General features: G+C 48.7%; 1 protein-coding gene across 1 annotated transcript in view; it reads right to left on the minus strand.

The window, feature by feature from the left end:
* The window catches only part of vps50 (VPS50 EARP/GARPII complex subunit), a 131,498-nt gene that overhangs the window by 80,852 nt on the left and 29,362 nt on the right, over positions 1 to 21,284 (minus strand). Inside the window, exons 10-12 of the mRNA XM_035429341.1 lie at positions 16,373 to 16,415; positions 15,275 to 15,373; positions 11,768 to 11,908 (exon numbers count right to left, since the gene is read on the minus strand). Of these exons, the coding sequence (XP_035285232.1) occupies positions 11,768 to 11,908; positions 15,275 to 15,373; positions 16,373 to 16,415 (283 nt within the window). The remainder of the gene's footprint in view (positions 1 to 11,767; positions 11,909 to 15,274; positions 15,374 to 16,372; positions 16,416 to 21,284) is intronic.

Genomic DNA, 21,284 nt, shown 5'->3' on the forward strand with positions numbered 1-21,284 from the left:
CATTTCCTGAATTAATTTTTTCAAAGTTGCTTTCCAAATGTATGTACACATGGCCGAAAAACACACGAATGAATACGTCTTGCGATCATTTCTGAATTTTGCCGAGGTTAAGTTTAGGATCTATGCTATTTCACGTGTAAAAGCATCTGAGATTGAGATCTCTGTGTTTTCGGCAATTAGGTTTATAGACAAAAATACGAAATGACATTGACACAAAAGTGAATTATAAAACGAACAAACGAACACCAAAATTATTATTGACTGCCTTTTGTTGCACCATTTGAGCTTTTATGTCATTCACAATCTTTCTTCACATTGCTCATCCAGCTGACTCGCTGCAAAAGGTCTTTTCCCACGGAGCAAGAGTCACTTCCAGTTTTAACTGTTACTTTTGCTGGGAAATTCAGCAGTTTGTGTTTGGGTGTGATATGAAGCATCATTACAGCAACCAGGTCTTTTGACATAGACTGATGATAAGCTTCAGGAAACAATGCCTATTTGCAAACAGTGTGCCAGGATATTGCGGTGCAAGTTTCCCCATTAAATGTTTCTTAGGGGTAACTTCTCTCAGAGATGCAAGTCATCCTTTTAACATGATTGTTTCACAAATACAATCAAACTCATTATAAATAGTATTCCTTCACCTAATGTTTCACCCCGATCATCACAGCTGCCCCATTACATGCCCATCCACAGCGGGCTGCACCGAAACCCAAAACCCAAGCAATGAAACTTGGGCATATGCATGTACATGACAAAGGCTAGTAACCATAAAGCACAAACTGTGTTACGACTTAGATCTGTAAGAGGTGACAACTACTGATCAACTGTTCACTGGACTCAGGAAAAAATCATACGAGCCAAGTATAAACTACACAACTTAAGGATTTTAACCCAGGCAAAAAGGATTCAGTTCATCACTCATTTTTAGAAGCTTAAAAAAATTAATTGAAAAAAAACTGGAGGAGTTAATTATTACCAAGTCATTGCATAACTGAATAAGTATCGATGTGAATTTCCATTATTATGCAAATACAGAGCATAATTGTCACGTTAATGTCAGAGTGAACTCTCAGAGAGACTAAGTGCTGAAGTAACTCGCACAACTTAATTCAAAACGACACCGCATTAAGTGCGGCCATTTCAATACCATTAAAATGCGAGCCCAGTTAAAATAGTCAAAATCTAAGAAGCAAAAAGAAGCAAGACAAATAAAGTTTTCATCATCTTTAATGTCTGAAGTTTAGCCAGGGCCCTGCCTGTGGGTATTAAAGATCCCATGGAACTTTTTTCGAAAGTCGAATGATACAATTCCGACAAAAACTGTCCGTTATCTGTCTAGCTGATCGCCTCAAAATCTGATTGGCTATACAATCCCAAATTCCCGAAAACATTTAATGTCTTTAAGCGCAATAAGTCCTGAGTGTTTTTCGAGGAAAGTTATTGCTGCCTCGGATGCAACACATCCAATTTATCAGTGGCATACTGGCTTATGCAAATCTGAAAGTTACGAGAGAATATTGCATGAACTGACATGACCAAAGGCCTGGGAATGTAATTAAACAGATAAATTAGACCGCTAAATAAGTCACAGAAGAGTTATTGGAGCCCATAGGTGGGAGCCATCCAATCAGAGCCTTCCAAGTCCCGTCAAACTGAAGTAATTTCTCTTGCATCAAGCGTCAGAAAAGGAGTATTTGAATTCTGGGGAAAAGGGCAAAGAACTACGAAAGCATTCTGGAGGCTAACTCGGGCGACGCGTCGCCTGAAGGCTGGCATACACTGCCGTTTTTCAATCCAAGCTGAAGGAACGACCGAAAATTATCGTCTTCTTTCGCCTGGCGCGTGTTGTTTCTACCGAGGTTTCAGCCACAATTGCAGGGGCATCAATCAGCGTGTCTGAAAATGCCCCGTCAACGCAGTTCCACTCGGGGCGAGGACGCCGTCGTACCTTTGTGTAGTGAAAGGGGAGAGGCCGGGCTAACTCGAATGCGCGAACGCTGTAAATTAGCGCGGCCGGCTTCAGGGGGGAAAACCAGTACATAGCAACACGGCCCGAAATGGTGGAAAAGCTAACAAACGTTCCGTTTCAGAACAATTTACGTATCGGGCTTCTTTGCTTTTGGAGGGACTCGGGTTTTCAAAAATTTACTGCTTGCCCCTAAATTATGCCCAAATTGCACGCCTGCCACCAAATTCTTAGTCCCAGAATCATTGGTTTTATGGTCTTCATACAAGCATATAAACTCCTGATTCACTGAGGTCCTTAGGCCCTCACAAGTCTTAACAGACGCCTTTTTTGATGATTGATATCAATATCAAGAGCAGCTGATAAAATTACTCGCCAGAACCTGCTCTTTTACCTATTCAACGGAGCTCTACAAAAAATATATAATGCCGCATATAATTCCAAAATGCTTAATCAAAAAAAGTTAAATATGTCCTTTAAATTTTTTTTTTTTTTTACATATTTTGTCTCTTTAATCATTCCTTCAACTAAATTTTATAAAGTAAATCAAAAAATGAACCATGCTGTTAATTAGCAGGCTATGCAGTGGACCATAACATGTTTAAGCTGTGGCTAAAATAAATCACTGAAGTGAGCAAACTTCCGTGAAAACATTCGCTCTCGCAGGCAGAAGCAATTTGTCATTTTAAGTAATTTTTCTTCTGAAACAAAAGGGTGTTCACAATCCTTCAACACACTGGAACTCTGAAAATGAAAAATCTGCTACACTTATCAGCTCATTCTTCTTCAGTCACGGCAAAGCATGACAGGTCAAAAATAGATATTTCGGGCTCACATGAAAATGCTGGATTGCGTGGTTTGAACAGTCAAAATGGCTGCAATGACTGAATTCGAAAAGTGACAGCTGCTCTTTTTACTTGCCTTTGGATTTTTGTTGATCTTGTTATATTTATCACGAGTGTAAACTTTATAAACACTGGCGTGCAAACACTGTTCTACTACGTATTGTACGAGGTATGTCAGTTTTTTGCATATAATTACAAATCATTTGTAACTTACATTAATTTATCTTTCTTTCTAATTGATTTTGTCAAACAAAATTTCAACACGACTTTGGATAGCCGGGAGGATTCATTTTGGAAAAGGTAAACACACGATGAAAACAAGTAACAGGAGAGGACAGCTAAACTGTCACGCTGCCATGAAACCTCTTCTAAAACGGTAGCCTACGGCCTTCGGCTGAGAGTTCTGGCATTTTTTAGGAGTGAAAATTCACGCCAAGCCATTCAAGTAATAGCTTTTCTGCAAAGTTCGTCCTTGGGTAAAAAAAAAAGAAATAAAGAAAGAAATAAATAAATAAATAAGAAAAAAAGAGAACATAAGACTGAGAGTGGACTGGTGCTTCAAGGACAACAGTGGATGTGCCAGAATATTCAGCCTCGGTCTGGGGCCCTGGAAGAGAGCAGTGGCTTTACCAGGCAAACAAACCATGGAGGATGGAGGCTCCGCCCCTCTCCTCCCCCCATGCTGTTTGGTTGATGGTGTCATAAGTTCCCCGTGCGATTAAACGATTGGCTCAGGCACGCAGTCCCATGTGTTACGCAGAACCGTTCTATATTCTAGTCACAGAACGGTAGCGAGCTGGCCACTGCATAGGCTGTCCAGTGCCAACAATTAGTTTTACACCACTGACCATAAGTTCTTAGTTCTTAAGTTCTTATCACCTATATTTAACAGCAGAAGCATCAGCTCTGAGGGTCTGTGACTGTTACAGTCCCTGCAGATCCTAACGGTTTGCCTTCCTGAATGATATTTGCACTACAAGCAAAAGGTGCACTTTAAAACACTTGAGGATTGTCGAAGCGACATTTCCTCACAAACAAACAAACAAGCATCCACCACAAAATCCCAAAAGCACAGTGCCGATGCAGATTGACTTTCATGCTTCAGCACAGACATGTTCATTCTGACGATAACTGATCACAGAACATATTTAATTCATATGATTTCAACTCCCTGCATTTCCCCTTTCATCCTTAAGTACTGAAGCATGTTCGCGGTTATTGCTTATGAGAGAGACACGAGTTCACACATTTCATTAGTGCCTAATTTGTAATCATTTTCACTTGAATTTTCAGTTTTGTGTTCTCTTCAAAACAACACGCCCCCTCATCTTGTTACATTTATCTCAAGATAATAAATAAGAAACGTGGGTTAAAAAAATCCATAGCGTTAAATATTTAGCATCAGGGCCCTGTCCACTGAAACGATTTAGTCTGTATGGAGTCCAGGGTGCACTGAGCTTTTCCATGAGAAGCATGAATCAGACGCTGATTTTAAACTGGAATGGACTCCGAGCCTATCGGAAAAAAAAGATCAAAATCATGGCGGCCACATTACAAACATTTCCCCCTTTCAACTGCTGGACCTGGGAGCCAAAGGCATTAAAAAAAACCCCAAACAGGCCATCCGAGCGCTCGCCCTCGCCAGCTGACTCTCCGCTACCGGAGCGTAATCAGAGGGCGTTGCCAGGCAACAGCGACTCGGGTGAAAAGGCCGGGCGGGCGGGCGGGCTTTCACAGATCTACGGGACGGGAGATAATGGTAAAATCACATCTGTGGGCTCCCTGCAGGACCCCGCCGCTTGCCTGGAGGGTTATCCACTGTGAAAAAAAGAGGAGCGGGGTTTCGGAGGGGCGCGGCACGCTCCCGCCGCGGTCCCGGGTCAGAACGCGGCGGGTTTTTCCCCATTCCACAAACGAAATCACTTCAACAAAGCCGGGTCGCTGTATTCTTATCTCGCCCTGCGCCCCGCTCATTCTTTGGAATCCATCTTGGGTCCACAGTGGATTCTTTCCCACTTTTCTTTAAAGGTGGCAAAGAAGATAAGTTCCCCTTTTTCAAAGACTGATCCTTTTTTTTTTTCCTACTGGGATAAAAAAGATGGGAGCAGGTGTCCGGAACCGGGTCACATGACCACACCGAAGCGAATCATCTCTTTTCAATTACAGCAAAATCACTGCCATTTTAAGACCATGTCATTATACTTTCCTGTCAGCGATCTGCAAAGAAGGAGAATCATGCAATTTACTCCTTCAAAGCAGTCCTCAAAGAAGGATCAATTACATAATAATTTCCGTTCGGAAACATAACAAGCAAAGTCAGGACAAAAAGAGTTGTGAAAATTGCCACTTTGCACATAAAATTAGTCAAGGGTGTTGATTAGATAAAGGAAGCACGACTGAAAAGATGAAGTGAAAGGTGTCGCTTAACCTCCAAAATATATAATAAAATCAAGGTGGGATGAAAAATAACTAATTATATGTGCCAACACTGAAGTCCGACAAGGTACTGTGTGAGCATGTGCGTGTGCGTGTACGTGTGTGTATACATGTGTACGTGTGTGCATGCGTGCACACACATGTGCCTGTCTACACTTTTTATGTGCCAATTTTGAAGCCACAATGCCAAAAAAGCTGCAATAAAATGTTTTTCTCTATACTCTTTCAATTTTGCATAATTTAAAAAATTAACTTGATGAAAATGTTGTCCTCACCGGCAGGTGTAGTATAACGGCTAAAGGAGTTGGTCTTGTAACCTGAAGGTCGCAGGTTTGATTCTCCGATAGGACACTGCCGTTGTATGCTTGAGCAAGGTGCTTAACCTGTATTGCTCCAGTATATATCCAGCTGTATAACTGGATACAATGTAAGCTGCTCTGGATAAGAGCGTCTGCTAAATGCCTATAAACTAAACTAAACTCACCGTCCTTCAGAACCTTTTCCATTTTCAAGCTGAAATTCAAGGTCGCAAAAAATCTTTCTCTCGCGCAAACTCCGGCATTTATAATTTTACTTCAACCGATATCCACGTCTGCCCATGAAATTAAACAAAAAGCCCAACTGTTCACTTTTAAACAGACGATCACACACTCTGTCTGTCATCGCGATGCAAGCACAGATGCGAGTACACTACTTAAAGCTTCATTTTCCAAGTGCTGCTCGAACTGTGCATCACGTACATCATTGTCATAATTTCACAAGTTCCTGTGAACCTCCCTGTTCTCTTTTTTTCTACAGAAAATGCGATGAGGAAAATTAAAAACATTTTGCTCTTAAAAGTTTTATCCGCTGAACGCTGCTGTTGCTGATGTCATTAGGAACACAACCGATAGTAGCAGTCAGTCAGGGCACGATGTCACCACGTAAAGACAGTGGCCATAATGGGCGCAGGAGGTAACTAAAGTGCTTTTACTCGGATACGTTCAGGCCAATCACTGCAGGGAACACTGAACGACATGCCGTTTCCGATTTGCACGTCCCTATAGCAACGCTTAAAAGGGTGCCGCCAAAGACTTCCACGGTACAGAATTCCCATCTGTAACGCACATTCTGAAATACCAGGCTCCGTCTGGTCTTCAGCGTGTCTAGGGAAGGGTGCCACGCAGCGCGCGAGCAACCGACCGTCTGGCCTATCAGAACACAGCGTGCGCGCGATCGGCCGCAACGCGTCTGGAAATGACAAATAAAGCGAACAATGATGGCGTCGCTGTCGGTCTGGAGATAGCGGTTATCGCCCGCCGCCGCCGCCGCCGCCGCCGCCGCCGCCGCCGCCGCCGCGGCACGAGGCCTCCCGCGGCTCCTCGGGTAATAATTTGAGGCTTCTCCTTTGTGTCCGCCTCTCTCCCAGCGCCGCTAGCCTGGCAACTCCTGTTTACGTACCCGACTTCGCCGGACAGCTTACCGAGACGCTGACACATCGACTTCCTTTCAGCCCTTCAATAGAGTGACAGAGAGCCATTAATCACTGTGTGCATGCGCACACCCCTGCGAGCAGCAACGAGCAGCGGCGAGCAGCAACGCTCGTCGTTAAGGACGCGGGGTCACGCAGGACGCGGGCGCGCAGCCGGGCTCCCCGAATAAAAAGAGCTCGAGTCTACAAACACTGAGGGAGCAAAAGCGAAGCTACATAATTATGTCCCCGAATCTGTGTATTACAAAGATCATTTATTTATTTCTGGCGGAGAGACGGCGAATTGAAGTGGTTTTTTTGGCACGGAAAAGCGGCGTTTTATGACTTTTTTAGAACTTGACAGCGAGTCGTCCGGTTTCCTGGCACTCTCTTGATTACTTTGGAGCTTTCTGGACCTCCCTGCTGGAGGAGGAGGAGGAATCAGGAACGACTTCTCCCCCCGTACCCGTATATGGCGATAAAGAACTGACTGTACCCGCGACTTCCAGGATGGGATCAATGACCCCCCGCTTCCCTCTCCGCGCTGGCCGTGATTAGATGGATGCAGCCCTTCTGCTTCCGCGGGCTCACCGCTGCGGAATGTTAATCAGGCCACCCCTACGTGTTCACATCACCTCTCTTATCTTCAGACGTCAGCGTACCTGGAGTGCTAGCCCGGCGCTAATGGCGATAATTAATCAAATGTTCTCTCCTCTGGACGGAATATTTCTTCCGACAAAAACAGCCTTACGCGCATTTATACAACCTAAGGTCAGGCAGGATTTTTTGAATGGGGGGGGAAAAAATATTTTTGTGCAAAGAAAAGAACTGCAAATCTCCGTAGCTCAAAAGACAATGAGGAGCTTGAGACAAAACAATTGCAATACAGTAAAATAAGATCTTGTATAGTGCTTGTATGCTAGCTCTTGCAAGGGTTTGTTGGCAGTTGTTTATAATTAAGATAAACAATTAGCTAAAACTCCAGGTAAGGAATGCTTTAAGACCTCATTAAAAAGAGCTAATTGTAGCTGCACCCCTGGTATGGCTTTGAATTTAAATACAAAGACAAGGCGGGGGAAAAAAAAAAAAAACTCCATTCTGCTCTAATTGGAGCTGCCGCAGTCTGCAAAGCCAACCATAACAGTTACAGTAACTGGGCCGTTTATAAAATGGCCTCATAACCATGACTGTTAGCTGTTCCCTTAACGAAGCGAAGGTACTGGAGATGGGTGGGCGTGCTGCGGCAGAGACTTTGAGAAGGGAGCACACGACAGTGTCCCTGGAGAGCGAGCACTGTGCCAGGGTGCCAGGATGCCAGGGCAGCCCCCCGCGGGTCAGCTTCACGGGTCAGCTTCACGCGCCGCAGCTGAGGCGCTAGCCGGTGTCCGCGTGTCCCCGTCACCGTGGAGATCGAAGGCCTCCCGGGCCCCCACGTGCTGCACAGGCCACAGCTCTCTGGACGGGGGGCCCGGCGCGTTCATTTCCTCTGTAACAATGCAGCACCTGCGTCTCAGTTCCTCCACATGCCGGCCCGGCCTCCCGGCCGCGGGAACCCAGACGAGGGAAAAACGATCCCAGCAACCAGAGCAGGTGCGACCAAAGATCAATGCTGGAAATCCCTCAGAATCCCCCCTCCTCCCCCTCCCCCCTCCCCGTTTCCAGATCTTTCCGTCTGTCTCATCTGACCAGTCCCACACACTCCGCTGATCTCTCCGAGCGGACGCCGCGTTTCCTGCACCGGAAGACCGGAAATCTCGCGCGTAGCGCCGACGCGTCCCGACAGTTCTCTCGAGCCGGCCGTCCGCGGAACGGCAGTCCCCGCCGCGAGCTCCGATAGCCATCTCTCATTTTCCTTCCTCCTCGTCAATTGATCGCGACGATGAGCCGCCGGTCGCCAAAAGCAAGACGTCCTTATCGACAGAGTACTTTTTTTTTTTTATCAGCTTACCATAAAACAGACACAAGAATGTGATCCTGTGCACTCATCAAACAAGAATATTCCCCCCCCCCCCCCCCCCAGAGAAAAGGAGACTCAAAACGAAACGGCCTCTCGAAACAGAAAGCCGATTTAATCGACGGGAGGATTTCCTTTATTAGCAACCGCAGGACGCAGGATAAACAGCAGCGTCGGGATGCTTATTAATCCGGCCGACGTGGGGAAACAAACATTTGGCGGCCCCGTCTGCCGGCACAGCTGAGAAAACAAGACGACGAGGCTCCAGGTTCACAGCGGGGTCAGCTTCACAAAACAACTGTAGCAAGAAGAACGGGAGTCGCCGCGTGTTTTGAAAACGAGTCTCGTGTTGTTCGTTGAGAAAAAAAACAAAACCCAGAGAAAAAATAGTCGGAGTTGGAAGTCCCCACCGCGTACGATTCTGGAAAGTGGTCAGCTTTGTACAGACAAATAAATACTTCCCCCGCGGTTCCCTTTCATACTTCCCCCAAGGGTTCGCTTTCAAGTGCGCGCCGGGCCCGCCAAGACTTATAAACCGATTTGGGTTCCGGTTAGCTACGCGTCGTCATTTTTAAGGGCGAACCTCGCAGACTCCGCTGCTGAGAAATGCCCTTCGGACGCGTCCGGCCGAGGCTCCTCGCGTTCCGGAAACGTCCGGAGCTTCCCCCGTCACTGGAGCACGGCGGCGGGCGGTCTGCGGGCCCGTCGTTGCTTAGCAGCGGCGAGGCACGCGCGTCACGGCGGAGTTGTCGGCGAGCGGGAGGGGGCGCGAGGCGGGCACGAGGGGCGGAGGTGGGGGCAGCGAGGTTTTAATACGCGATTCAAAAGCCGTTTCGAAACACGACGCGACCTTTTTTGCATCGTCGGGGCTTTTTTTCGAATTTTAATTCGGCTACGCGGCGCTAAGTTCAGAACAATAGCGGCCGCGATTTGCATGTAATTCACCTTCGCAGAGCGTAGCGCAGCGCACCATCGGCAGGGGTTTTGATTGCCCAGTGTTTCAAGAGCTTCCTTTGTGGTGAAACGAGCTCTGCGACTGGTGTGGGAATAGAAGGGGATAATCTGGCCTGGTCAGGTAGCCTGGGGGGGGGGGGGGGGGGGGGGGGCGGGCGGGGGGGCACGGGGTCCTTGATTACTCGATTGGACGGACGGATGATTCAGGAATGAGCTCTTTGATTACCGCGGATTACGCGGCAACCACAGCGTCAATTAGCTCTGCTCTCAGCGTGACAGGCATCATAGCGTACTTAAAATGATGCACTGGAAGTATTATGATTTGAATATTATAGAATGTACACTCTATGTTCTAGTGGGCTACAGAGTCCTAGTCTCGTCCTAGTGGGCTAAAGAGTGTGAAGCCAACATGTGTTGTCCACTGTCTCTTTCTTTGATAATGTTTAAAAAACTATATCCAAGTTTTATATACATATATATAGACATATATAGATAGATAGAATGAGGCTCAAATGCTTTCTGTTGTGTCCCAAGGATAGCTATTGACCAATCATCGTAGTCGTTCTGTCCATTGAATAACAAAACTATTAATGAACAAAACTAATCAATCAAAACAATACGCCTATTATGTCTGGACATAGACATGAGCAACAATATCATGGACACGTCCCGTTGATTTGCCCTTGAGCATGCAACACGCAGTTTCCTTTAATCTGCTTTTAATTGGCCGCCTTCCCTCAGTCCTTCACAATCAGAGCGAACGCGGAGCCCGTAGTCACATGAGACGTCTGAGAGGGGGACGGACGTCAGCGTCTCGAAGGGCGCCCGTACGCGGGCTCACACAGACGTGCGACCCGGAGAGCGACATCAGACGCCGCCAAAAGCCGTGGGGACGGCCCGGAGACGCGGCGACGCTCCCGCGGGCGCGAGGAGGAGCGAGGAGGAGCGAGGAGGAGCGAGGAGGAGCGAGGAGCGCGGTTCCTCCTCGTGTTTACCCCGCTAATTCAATTTGCACGCGGATCCCGTACGGCGCGTAATCGCCAAGCGCGGAAGACCGCAATTACCCTGATTGTTTCCTGACTCACTAGCACCCGGGAGAGGAGCGCGTGGGAGTCGGGGGGGGAAACGTACAGAGAATCTCTGAGAAGCGCTTCTCAACGTAATGCCCCCGCCAACAAAGGGAAGATTCTAGAACGCGCTCCAAGCGCTCGGCGCGAGCTTAAGAAACCACACAGAGCCCTTGATCTCTGCCACGCGCCGGGAACCCGGAGGACCCGGCTCCAGAGGGTCACGGGGTCTGGCTCTTTCCATTCGGCATCCAGGTGGTAATCTCTGATCCAACACGAACCTCACGATCTCCCGTCCTCACGGAGCAGTTCCCCCCCAACCCCCCCCCCCCCCCACCCAACTCAAAGCGTTAGAAAACTCTTGCCTCAGTGGGTGCGCCATCTGCTGGCAAAGGCGAGTAGTGCAGGCAATGCGAGCGATGAACGGTCTTCACAGGCAACTCAAATAAAACCTTTTTTTTCTTTTTGTTTGTTTGTTTTCCTTTGCGGGACAAAGGGCTGAAATGGGTTTCGCTGAGGACGGCTCGGGTATTCCGACTGAGGCGCGTCGGCCCGCGAATGCAAACGAGCCCAGGGGTTCGGGCGGCGAATCTGAATGGGGCTCGACACAATGAGCAAACTGCGAGCTTCTCCAAGACTCAATTCATCAGAAATAAGCGTGATAAATTACCCCTGCCGCGCGGCGAGACCGCTTCTCGCCCACAATGCACCGCTGTCGGCCGCTGAAAAGGGCCGGCCGGGGCGAGAGCGCTCGCTATCTTCGCAGGAAATGCATTTCCACCACGAGCGGCCCAACGTAAGCTAGTTTAGAAAACCTATTAATCGGGAGGCTGAGCGGAACACAGGCACAAGGATAATTAAAAACACTCTCTCTCCAGCAGGTGCGAGCGGCGAGGGAGGAGGGCAGCCGTTTGAGAACCGCGCGGTATCCTTTCTGTGCATTAACCCTCGGCCCCAAAAACCGATTTCGTTTCTGGATAATGCGGAAATAAACGGCACCCTGCTTTAGCGCTGGTGATGGGGGAGCCCACGCGCCGGGCCGATGGGAGACGGCGCGATGGGGGTTGGGGGGGGTTGTTGGGTAATACGCACCGTGCACAGGTCTTTGTACTGCATCTTCTGGAACTTTGTGTCCGCGTTCCCGGCGCACAGCTCCACGTATCCCAGCACCACCTGGAACACCGTGTTGTGGATGGCCTGGGTGAAGTGCATGTGCAGCTGATCCATAGCGGTCTGCAAAGAGACAGTCCCACGCAAGCAGTTATTACAACACTAAATAATAATAATAACAATAATGATAATGACAACGACAATAATAATAATAATAATACACATTATTATTACACATTTTGAAATAAATACTTTAAGGAAGTGCCTTACAACCCACCCAAGTTGTTTCCCAGTTTTTTAGACAGAGACAGAACTGTTTCCCAGTTTTAGAGAGGGGTGGTGCAGCTTAACGTGGGCGCAACTGGGCCTGAAACTCCGAGGTTGCTGGTTCGCTTCCCAGGCAGGGCACAGCCGCTGTACCCTTGAGTCAGGCACTTCGTGCGAACAGCTCCAGTAAACACCCAGCTGGATAAATGGGTTGTATGTACACAGAATGCAAGCTCTGGTAAAAAAGTGCCTGCTACAGTCTCTAAAATACAAATGTAAAACGCGTGGGCACTGTGAGGATTTTCCGGGCTTTTCTGAGCCCTCTCTTTGCAGAAGCTAATAATCATTCCCCCAAACTATATCTGCACAAAAGAGCCGGTGAAAGGAAGGGGCCAAGCGCGGATCATGCATTAAAATGGACGGGCATTAAAATGGACTCTTTTTTTTCTCTACGTATCTACCCTCTGAACTTTTAAAAGGTTTCTTTGTTAAATGTCACTAAGGTAGAACATTTTTTTTGAAATTCAAAGCTCGTTCCGTCATCGGAATGTTGTAAAACATAAAAGGCCGCACGGGTAAAGTGGAAATTTTAATTAAATTAACTTAGTTAATTAAAACAGTAAAGATCTTTTATCATTTTAATTAAAGAAATGCGTTTTTGGCACAGAGAATCTGCGTAAGAGGTGGATATCTCTCTGGTTCATTGTCATATATTTTTCGAACAGGAGCTGCTGTTCCTGAAGCTGGTCTGTGTGCGAGGCTCGGATACAGCGGAAGCAGAATCACTGAGCGCAGGAACGCTCAGCGCAGTCTTTGTTTCTGTCTTTGTTCAGGCACTTGTAGGCCTGCGGGCACTCGTCACAGCCCTGATACTCCCCTTCTCAACCCTGCTCCTTATCAGATACAGCCTGATTGCTGCAAACACGCACGTATGCACACACACGCACACGCACGTACGCACACACACACGCACGCACACACACACACACACGCACGCTAGCACACACACACACGCACGTACGCACGCACCCACACACACACACACACACGTATGCACACACACGCACACGCACGTACGCACACACACACACACGTTAGCACACACACGCACACACGCACGCACCCACACGTATGCACACTCACGCACACTCACGTACGCGCACACACACGCGCACACACACACACGTATGCACACGCACATACACACACACCCACGTGCACATACACACACACACACGCACGTATGGACACACACACACACACACTTTAGCGTGCTATAACTGCACAACGCATGTTCAGTATTCTCCCTTCGCTCTGACCCACACCAGTCAGGACACGGGAACACTTGAGCCAGACGTGATGACCGTGAGCCGACAGTTCCTCCAGCACCCCACAGGCTCAGATCCCCCAGCATCCCACAGGCTCAGATCCCCCAGCAGCCGACAGGCCCTGATCCCCAAGGACCTAACCTGGAAACCAACAATAGCTCACCTCGAAAATAACAACGCTACTCTTCCCCCTATCCCAAAAGCACCCCCCACCCCCCCCCCCCCACCCCCCTCCCCAAATCACTACACCCCGATCGCGATTGGGCAGCAAGGGACTCCGGGCCCTGGATACCGAGGGCAGTACAGAAGCGGCGAGCACTCTCTGAGCGCGCTCAGTAAGTGGACGTACGAGGTGTTCGTTAAGAGGCTACGCACTGAACACAGCCAGCAGCGAGCACACAAACTCACAGCATCTACAGAAAGGCGAATGAGGAAACGCTCACACTGACCACAGCCAGCAGCGAGCACACAAACTCACAGCGTCTACAGAAAGGCGAATGAGGAAACGCTCACACTGACCACAGCCAGCAGCGAGCACACAAACTCACAGCGTCTACAGCACAAAGGCGAATGAGGAAACGCTCACACTGACCACAGCCAGCAGCGAGCACACAAACTCACAGCATCTACAGAAAGGCGAATGAGGAAACGCTCACACTGACCACAGCCAGCAGCGAGCACACAAACTCACAGCATCTACAGAAAGGCGAATGAGGAAACGCTCACACTGACCACAGCCAGCAGCGAGCACACAAACTCACAGCGTCTACAGAAAGGCGAATGAGGAAACACTCACACTGACCACAGCCAGCAGCGAGCACACAAACTCACAGCATCTACAGAAAGGCGAATGAGGAAACGCTCACACTGACCACAGCCAGCAGCGAGCACACAAACTCACAGCGTCTACAGAAAGGCGAATGAGGAAACACTCACACTGACCACAGCCAGCAGCGAGCACACAAACTCACAGCATCTACAGAAAGGCGAATGAGGAAACACTCACACTGACCACAGCCAGCAGCGAGCACACAAACTCACAGCGTCTACAGCACAAAGGCGAATGAGGAAACGCTCACACTGACCACAGCCAGCAGCGAGCACACAAACTCACAGCGTCTACAGCACAAAGGCGAATGAGGAAACGCTCACACTGACCACAGCCTGCAGTGAGCACACAAACTCACAGCATCTACAGAAAGGCGAATGAGGAAACGCTCACACTGACCACAGCCAGCAGCGAGCACACAAACTCACAGCATCTACAGAAAGGCGAATGAGGAAACGCTCACACTGACCACAGCCAGCAGCGAGCACACAAACTCACAGCATCTACAGAAAGGCGAATGAGGAAACGCTCACACTGACCACAGCCAGCAGCGAGCACACAAACTCACAGCATCTACAGAAAGGCGAATGAGGAAACGCTCACACTGACCACAGCCAGCAGCGAGCACACAAACGCTCACACTGACACAGCGAGCAGCAGGCACACAAATTCGACGGGACTGCAGGGCAATTCCCCGTCTGTCAGACTGACCCCCCCCCCTCAGTCGCACCCCCGCAGTCGCCCCCGCAGGTGCACCCCGCTCAGCTCAGCGGAGACGAACCTGCGAGGAATACCAAACGGGCCTCTGCGGAAAAAAAGAACATTCCGGACTTCGGGAATCCAGTTATTTTTTCTCCGGATCGACACCTCGCCCCGGAAAAGCGCTCCTGGGGAAACGCTCGTTTTTCGCATCTCACGACAAAAAGGGTGAAAGGGGGTGGGGTCAAAAAAAAACCCTCCCCCCCCAATCAAGGCGTGACTGGGCCAAACGTTCCCTTGGCCCGCAGGGAGGCGTCACCCGAGGATGAATCACCGCCTGGCTTGGGAGCTGGCTGACGCACTCACCTGCGTCTTCCCCAGCAGCGTGTACGCCAGCTGGACTTTGGTGTAGTGGGTGACGTCGAAGTGCTTGCAGGTCTTCGACAAGGCCACGTCCAGTTGCTCCTGCGGAAGAGATCGACATGAAAATGAGCAAAAGTGAAGAAAAGAAAGGAGGAGGCCTTCCTCGCTGGGATCGCCATCGTCTCCCTCGCCACGTCTCCGCTCAGCGGGAGAGATAATGGCGGTCGTTTGTCTTCTGTTACTTTTTTTCCCCACTTTTATTTTATTTTTTTTTTTTACAAAGAAATCTTTGACTGCAAGAGAAGAGATACGAAAGGGGGAAAAGAATAAACTTAACCGTGATTTTAAAGGGCAGCTGGGGTCATTACAAAACAAAAAATGAACGAGTGTGTGCTTCAGTTATCAGTGGGGTGTGATGCACGTTAGATTAATGGGCCCTTGAAAATGGGCCTTCATGAAAATGGGTTTTCATGAAAATGGGTTTTCCTATGTCTGTACACTGAAACAAGCTCAAAACCAGCCGTTGTGCCCTTACAGGATTCACTTATGAACGGTTGGCAATACGTGATCAAAAAAAACACGCCATCCAGGAGTTCAGCTTTCCCACTGAACCACACCCCAGACTCTAAGTTACTGGTCGCTGGCCAGCATTGTTTTGGGGGATTACACTCAGCGGAGTGTGGCTCCCACTCCGGTGAACACAGGAGGACAGAGCCTTTTGGGATTCAGAGCACGGGCACTACCCGCGAGACAGACTGTCTGGCACAAGCCAGATTTGTGATGGAACTAACAGCCACTGCCGGCAAAACTTTAAACAGTCGGGCACCTGTAGGGTAAAATATTACAGTATTTCCATGGTGAAATATAAGGTCGTATTCAAATGATATGTCCACGTGTGGTTTTTGCTGCTTGGTTTGATGGGTATTTTTCCACCATAGACATGCATTCCCAGTGCCTGCTTCAAAACCAGCGCTTCATACATTTCACAAAAACAATCTAATGAGCTAGCGAATGGCACCATTTAATGCCAAATAATGGCAATAATGACGCAATTATACAGGGTTTGTGATCAGCCGCAGTAAACAAAGACTAAAAGCATACCTCTATTTGTTCCAGAGTGTCCTGAAGCTTTGAATTCAATTCGCTGGAAGAAGGGAAAGCACAGTTTTAAGGTCAGTTCCACGGTAAAGGGGGGACACAATTTTCTCTCCCACATCAAAAAACACGAGGAAATAATGATGTCCTCTCTTATGCACGAGAACATGAAAGGGAGAGTCTCGGGCCTCACGCAGCGGAGAGGCGTTTAGCGTGATGTATTATGTAAATAACACGCGTCGCCGCAGGAGCCCGGGGGGGAAACCGCCAACGCCCCGCGAGCGCGGTCTTCACGGGCCGCTCGCCGCTCGCCACGGCCTGAACAAGTGCGCTGGCTCTTTCCAAGAACCTGGGGGAAACGGGCGTTAAGTTCGCGGGATCGTTTACGCAACGCGCGGAACCCCCCCCGTCCCCCCCCTTCCCCCGCCGTTCCTGTCCCGCGGCGCGCGGCTCAGACTGAGCGAGGCTTCGCGGCGGCCCGCCGCGGAACGAACGAGCAGCACCCGACGACGTCCGGAGCCGCGACAGGACGACCGTCTGTGGGGAAGGAAACCTCGCCGGGCCTCGCCGACCGCATCGGCGAATCAGACGACGCGATGTCGTTTAATTCCCGAAGGACCGCGTCACGTTGACCCAAATTACCGCCGTCGGGCAGCCGCCCTCGCGCAGAGCGGCGCCGCGCGGCGGGAAACGGACGCGGCCCGTCAGGACGAGGAGCTTCGCCGTCGCGCGGGCCCCGTCGGGAGATCAGACGGAATCCGTTGATGAACGCTCGACTCCAGCGACTTCCGACGACGGAAGGCGCCCCGCGGGGAATCCAGGGGGGCCCCCCCGGGGCCCAACGTTTTCCCAATTAAGAGCTCTTAGCGCGGCTCTTCCTGGCACGCCGTCGATGGGAGCAGGACACCCGCCGCCGAGGGACGACTCCAGCGGCACGCCGCCCGCCTTCATCCCACTGAGCTCTAATAGGTAAGGGGGGGCGCGGGGGCGCGGGGGGGGCGGGATTTGGGGGGGTGGTGACTGTGGTGTGTGGCCGCCTCACCTTTGAATTTTCAGAGAGGCTGACGCACCTCTGCGGCCAATTTCTTTTCTTTTTTTTTTTTGTTTAGAGTTTTTTTTTTTGGGGGGGTGTGGGGCGTGGGGGATGGGGAGGGAGGAATTGGAGGACGATGAGAGGCGTTGACTCACACGCGGAATTTCTCGGGGAACGGAAGGCGCTTGAACGAATCGCTCAAAAAATTTTGTCTCGGCCGGCAAGCAGGCTGCATCGTGACTGCTCTGGGCCTCAGACCGCTTTTGGAGGTAAAAAAAAAAAAAAAAAGTAATCACGGTTTAATGAGTTTTTCAGCTGACTCCCCGAACATAACGCGACACTTCCCACTCTGATTGCCATGCTGCCGGCAGCGCGAGGGAAGATCTGCACCATCCCCCGAGGAGCGCCGCCTTTTTTCCTCCCTTCTCCTTCAAGATGGCGGGAACACAACGATAAAACTTCAAAACCCTAAGCATAACATTTTTAAGCATTTTTAAACCCAGCCAAGTTACCCATTGAACAGGCAGGCCGGTACTTTGATTCAAGGAATCCACGTAAGCCGATCCGTGAATTTGAGGGCCCCCCCCCCCCCGTTTCGAGTCGCAAACATTCTCCTCTGAAATTTAGGGACCGAGGGACGGGACCCACTGACGCAGCCTGACGTCTGCGAGAGCGAGTCCCGGAGTAATTAACTTGCCGCCATGTACCGCCACAAACAGCAGCTCTCCTGCGCAGATAATCAGGGTCCGTCACCGGGGCGATATTACCGTCGAAAGACGAACCGCTCGCTCCAGATAAAAAGAAAGCAATTACAGGGGAAACAGATTGCGAGCAACTTTGATGCCTAACCCGGCTTTCACGCCTTATTGAAGCGTCCCTCCATTTATTTAAAAAAAACGCCACATTTATCAACAAAAGCAGAACGAGAGCAAAAAGATCAAAGCCAACTTAACAAAAATTTAAAGTTAATACGCTTCACATATGTATGTATGTACATATTTAACTAAATACCTGAAATGTAAAAAAGTGAGCACAATTTTTGCCCATATATTGGGGTGGCAGGTATGCCTTCAGCCAGGCTTGGTGGGGCGTGCCCCATAATACAGCACTTGAGAGTTTGGCACTTTTCAAGGTTTTCCTACAGAAATAACCACAATGACCACAGCCTCTCAGCACTTAAGAGCATTAAAGTCTGTACTTTCTGACCTCACACACAGAGTTCAGACACAACTTCAGACATCCACACGATAAAGCCCCAAATGCGGGTTATTTTGTGTTTTCCTTCTCCTTCCTGCCGATTTCGTCATCACAAATGCTCCAGTCCCACAATTAACAATTCTCCCCATTGGACATTTAGCCAAATCAGCCAGTAACAACACCTCATCAGAATAGTCTGATGAAAGTAGCCAATAGCAGGATACACGGATATACAGGCAAAATTGACACAGAAATTGCACATGTGAGGCTATTTCAGCCAATAGAACACGTTTTTGACAACTTTGTGGTCGCCATCTTTGTTTTGTGTGGAACCTAGCTTGCTTGCTAATGAATAATCGCCAAAAAATAAAACTATTGCTTTTACAGCTGTATAATCTTTGTGGAAAATGAATTCACATTCCTGAAATGCATTCTCTATTATTTCACGTGCAAATCCCACATAATATCATTTCATGACTAGGGATGAGTATCATTTTTATTTTGACAATACCTGTGCTAAAATGATACTTGTGAAACAGTACGGTGCTTAAATTGAGCCCGAAGAAAGTAGTCTACCTTCTTTAAAACAACGAGCAGATGATGACATTAAAGAATGTCTTTTTTTACTTGCAAAGGCACATCCCATTGTTTGAACCCTTTTAGGTAAAGTACATTTTAGCCACATTTAGACAGTTTCGCTTTTGGCATTTTGACCAAGTTAAAAGTTAGCTAGCGTGATAACGCTGCTCGCGGTCGCTGACTGAGCAGACAGAGTAAGTGTAAAGTTAGTGAAGACGACACCGAAACAAAGTGCCAAAATCTGAAATTCGGTACGGTACGTACTGGTCGTATGGGAACTGGTGCCATAGGGCTACTGTGTTTCGGTACCCAACCCTATGCATGACTCACAGTTAAATGATCCTGCAGGGGGCTTGTTCTGTGGGCCTGCAGCTGGTTGCTATGGGGAGTCATTTGGCAGCAACGTTACATGCAAGCATTTGACCGTTCATGGCCATTTATGTAAGTGTTTATAATTTTATTTCCTTATGCAATATTGTTATTCAAATTACATCAAAATGTTCACTACGTATATTTAGGGAAAGTCACAAAGGGGGAGCCATGACACCAGGTTTACGGTTTTAGTCACAGTGGTCAAATTGACCGCTGTGCCATTTCTAGTGTTTACCACTTTTTAACTAGGCTACTGTAGCTACCTTGCAAACACCGTGTTTCTAAATTAATGTTAGCTAGGCCTATAGCTAACATCTACCACATAAACTTGACTACACTCTCTTCAGATGGTAAGATGAAAACACAGGGCCAAGTTACATTAAATCATTTAGGAAACATTAGGCAGCATAACTTTGGAATAAAGCTTTGTTTAAGTTGTCAGAGCTAAGATTACTTACAGACAGTGCTTTGTATGCATGAGTAATTTGCCAATTTTATATGTTGAAAATGTTTTTTCTTGAGATTTTGAATGTACAGCTTCATTCTGTACAGTTGACATCTAAGTAAAAAGCACAAATTTCACTGTTAAGTGGACTGAACTGCTATGTGGCCTGCATACTTACAATACAGAATGCCTAAATACTATGCGACTTCAGTCACATCCACTATACAGTACAGTGTAATTCATTAAAGGGGCTTGGTTCACCAGGGCAGAAAACTAACTTTTTTTTCCCATGGGGCATCCCAAAATGCACCAGCCAACTGTTTAACCAGACAATTAGATATTTAGAATAGAATAGGACCTCCAAGTGATAGGTGGTTAAAAAGATAAAAGATAAACCACCAGCCAAAGATAAAATTGACTGGCTGGTGCTAATTTCCCACCCTGGTTCCCTGATATTACATTAATAATATTTTCTTTTCACAAATTCATTAGCCCCATCATATGAATGCACTCCACTTGTGAAAATAAAATGTTCTTTAAGGTGACACTGCGGTAAACTTGGCTGGTGGCATTTGTTTGGCAGAATAAATCCGAGTAAATAAAGTATTTATTACGTAATACATATTTTAGACGCTTGTCCGTTTGATTTTCTACTTTCTCGTAAGCGCCCACAACACCTGAAAAAAACTTTCAAAGCAGGCGCACGGAACGATATGTTCACATCACAGAACGGCAGCGGCTTCTGTACGCTGCTGTGCCAGCACAGAAACGGGCTTCCCTGGATTAAAGGTCCCTGAGGTTCCCGCGGGCAAAGGTGAGCACGTACGCGGATCCTCAAAAACACGCGCCGCTCTTAGCATTTAACAACGCCAAAGCGTCGCTTTTACAGGCCCCGCGGCCCCCCGGGAGACTTCTTAAACTAAGACCGATGTCTTCCGCCACGGGTTCCGCGCTTATTATAACGAGAACCACTCTACGCTATCTTTCGCACGTGCGCTCGAGACCTGGCCCCTCCCCCCCCCCCCCCCCCCCCCCCCGTCTGAGAACACAGACGGATAATCAAACCGAGAGGCACGGCCATTTCAAAAAGCGCGGCGGCCACTCCGGGCGTCTCGACGGGCTTCGGTGGAGGTCGCGGGGAGGTCGCGGCGGTTCCCGCATCTGGCCGGTCCTTGGAGCGCATCTCAAACGAGCGGAGAAGAGGAGGTCATTAACGGGGCCGAGCGAGCGCTGGAGCAGCTGCGGGGGCGGAGAGAGAGACGCGCTGAGTCACCGGTCACACGGGGGGGGCG

Source organism: Anguilla anguilla, chromosome 8, assembly GCF_013347855.1.
Source record: "Anguilla anguilla isolate fAngAng1 chromosome 8, fAngAng1.pri, whole genome shotgun sequence".
NCBI classification, from domain to species: domain Eukaryota; kingdom Metazoa; phylum Chordata; class Actinopteri; order Anguilliformes; family Anguillidae; genus Anguilla; species Anguilla anguilla.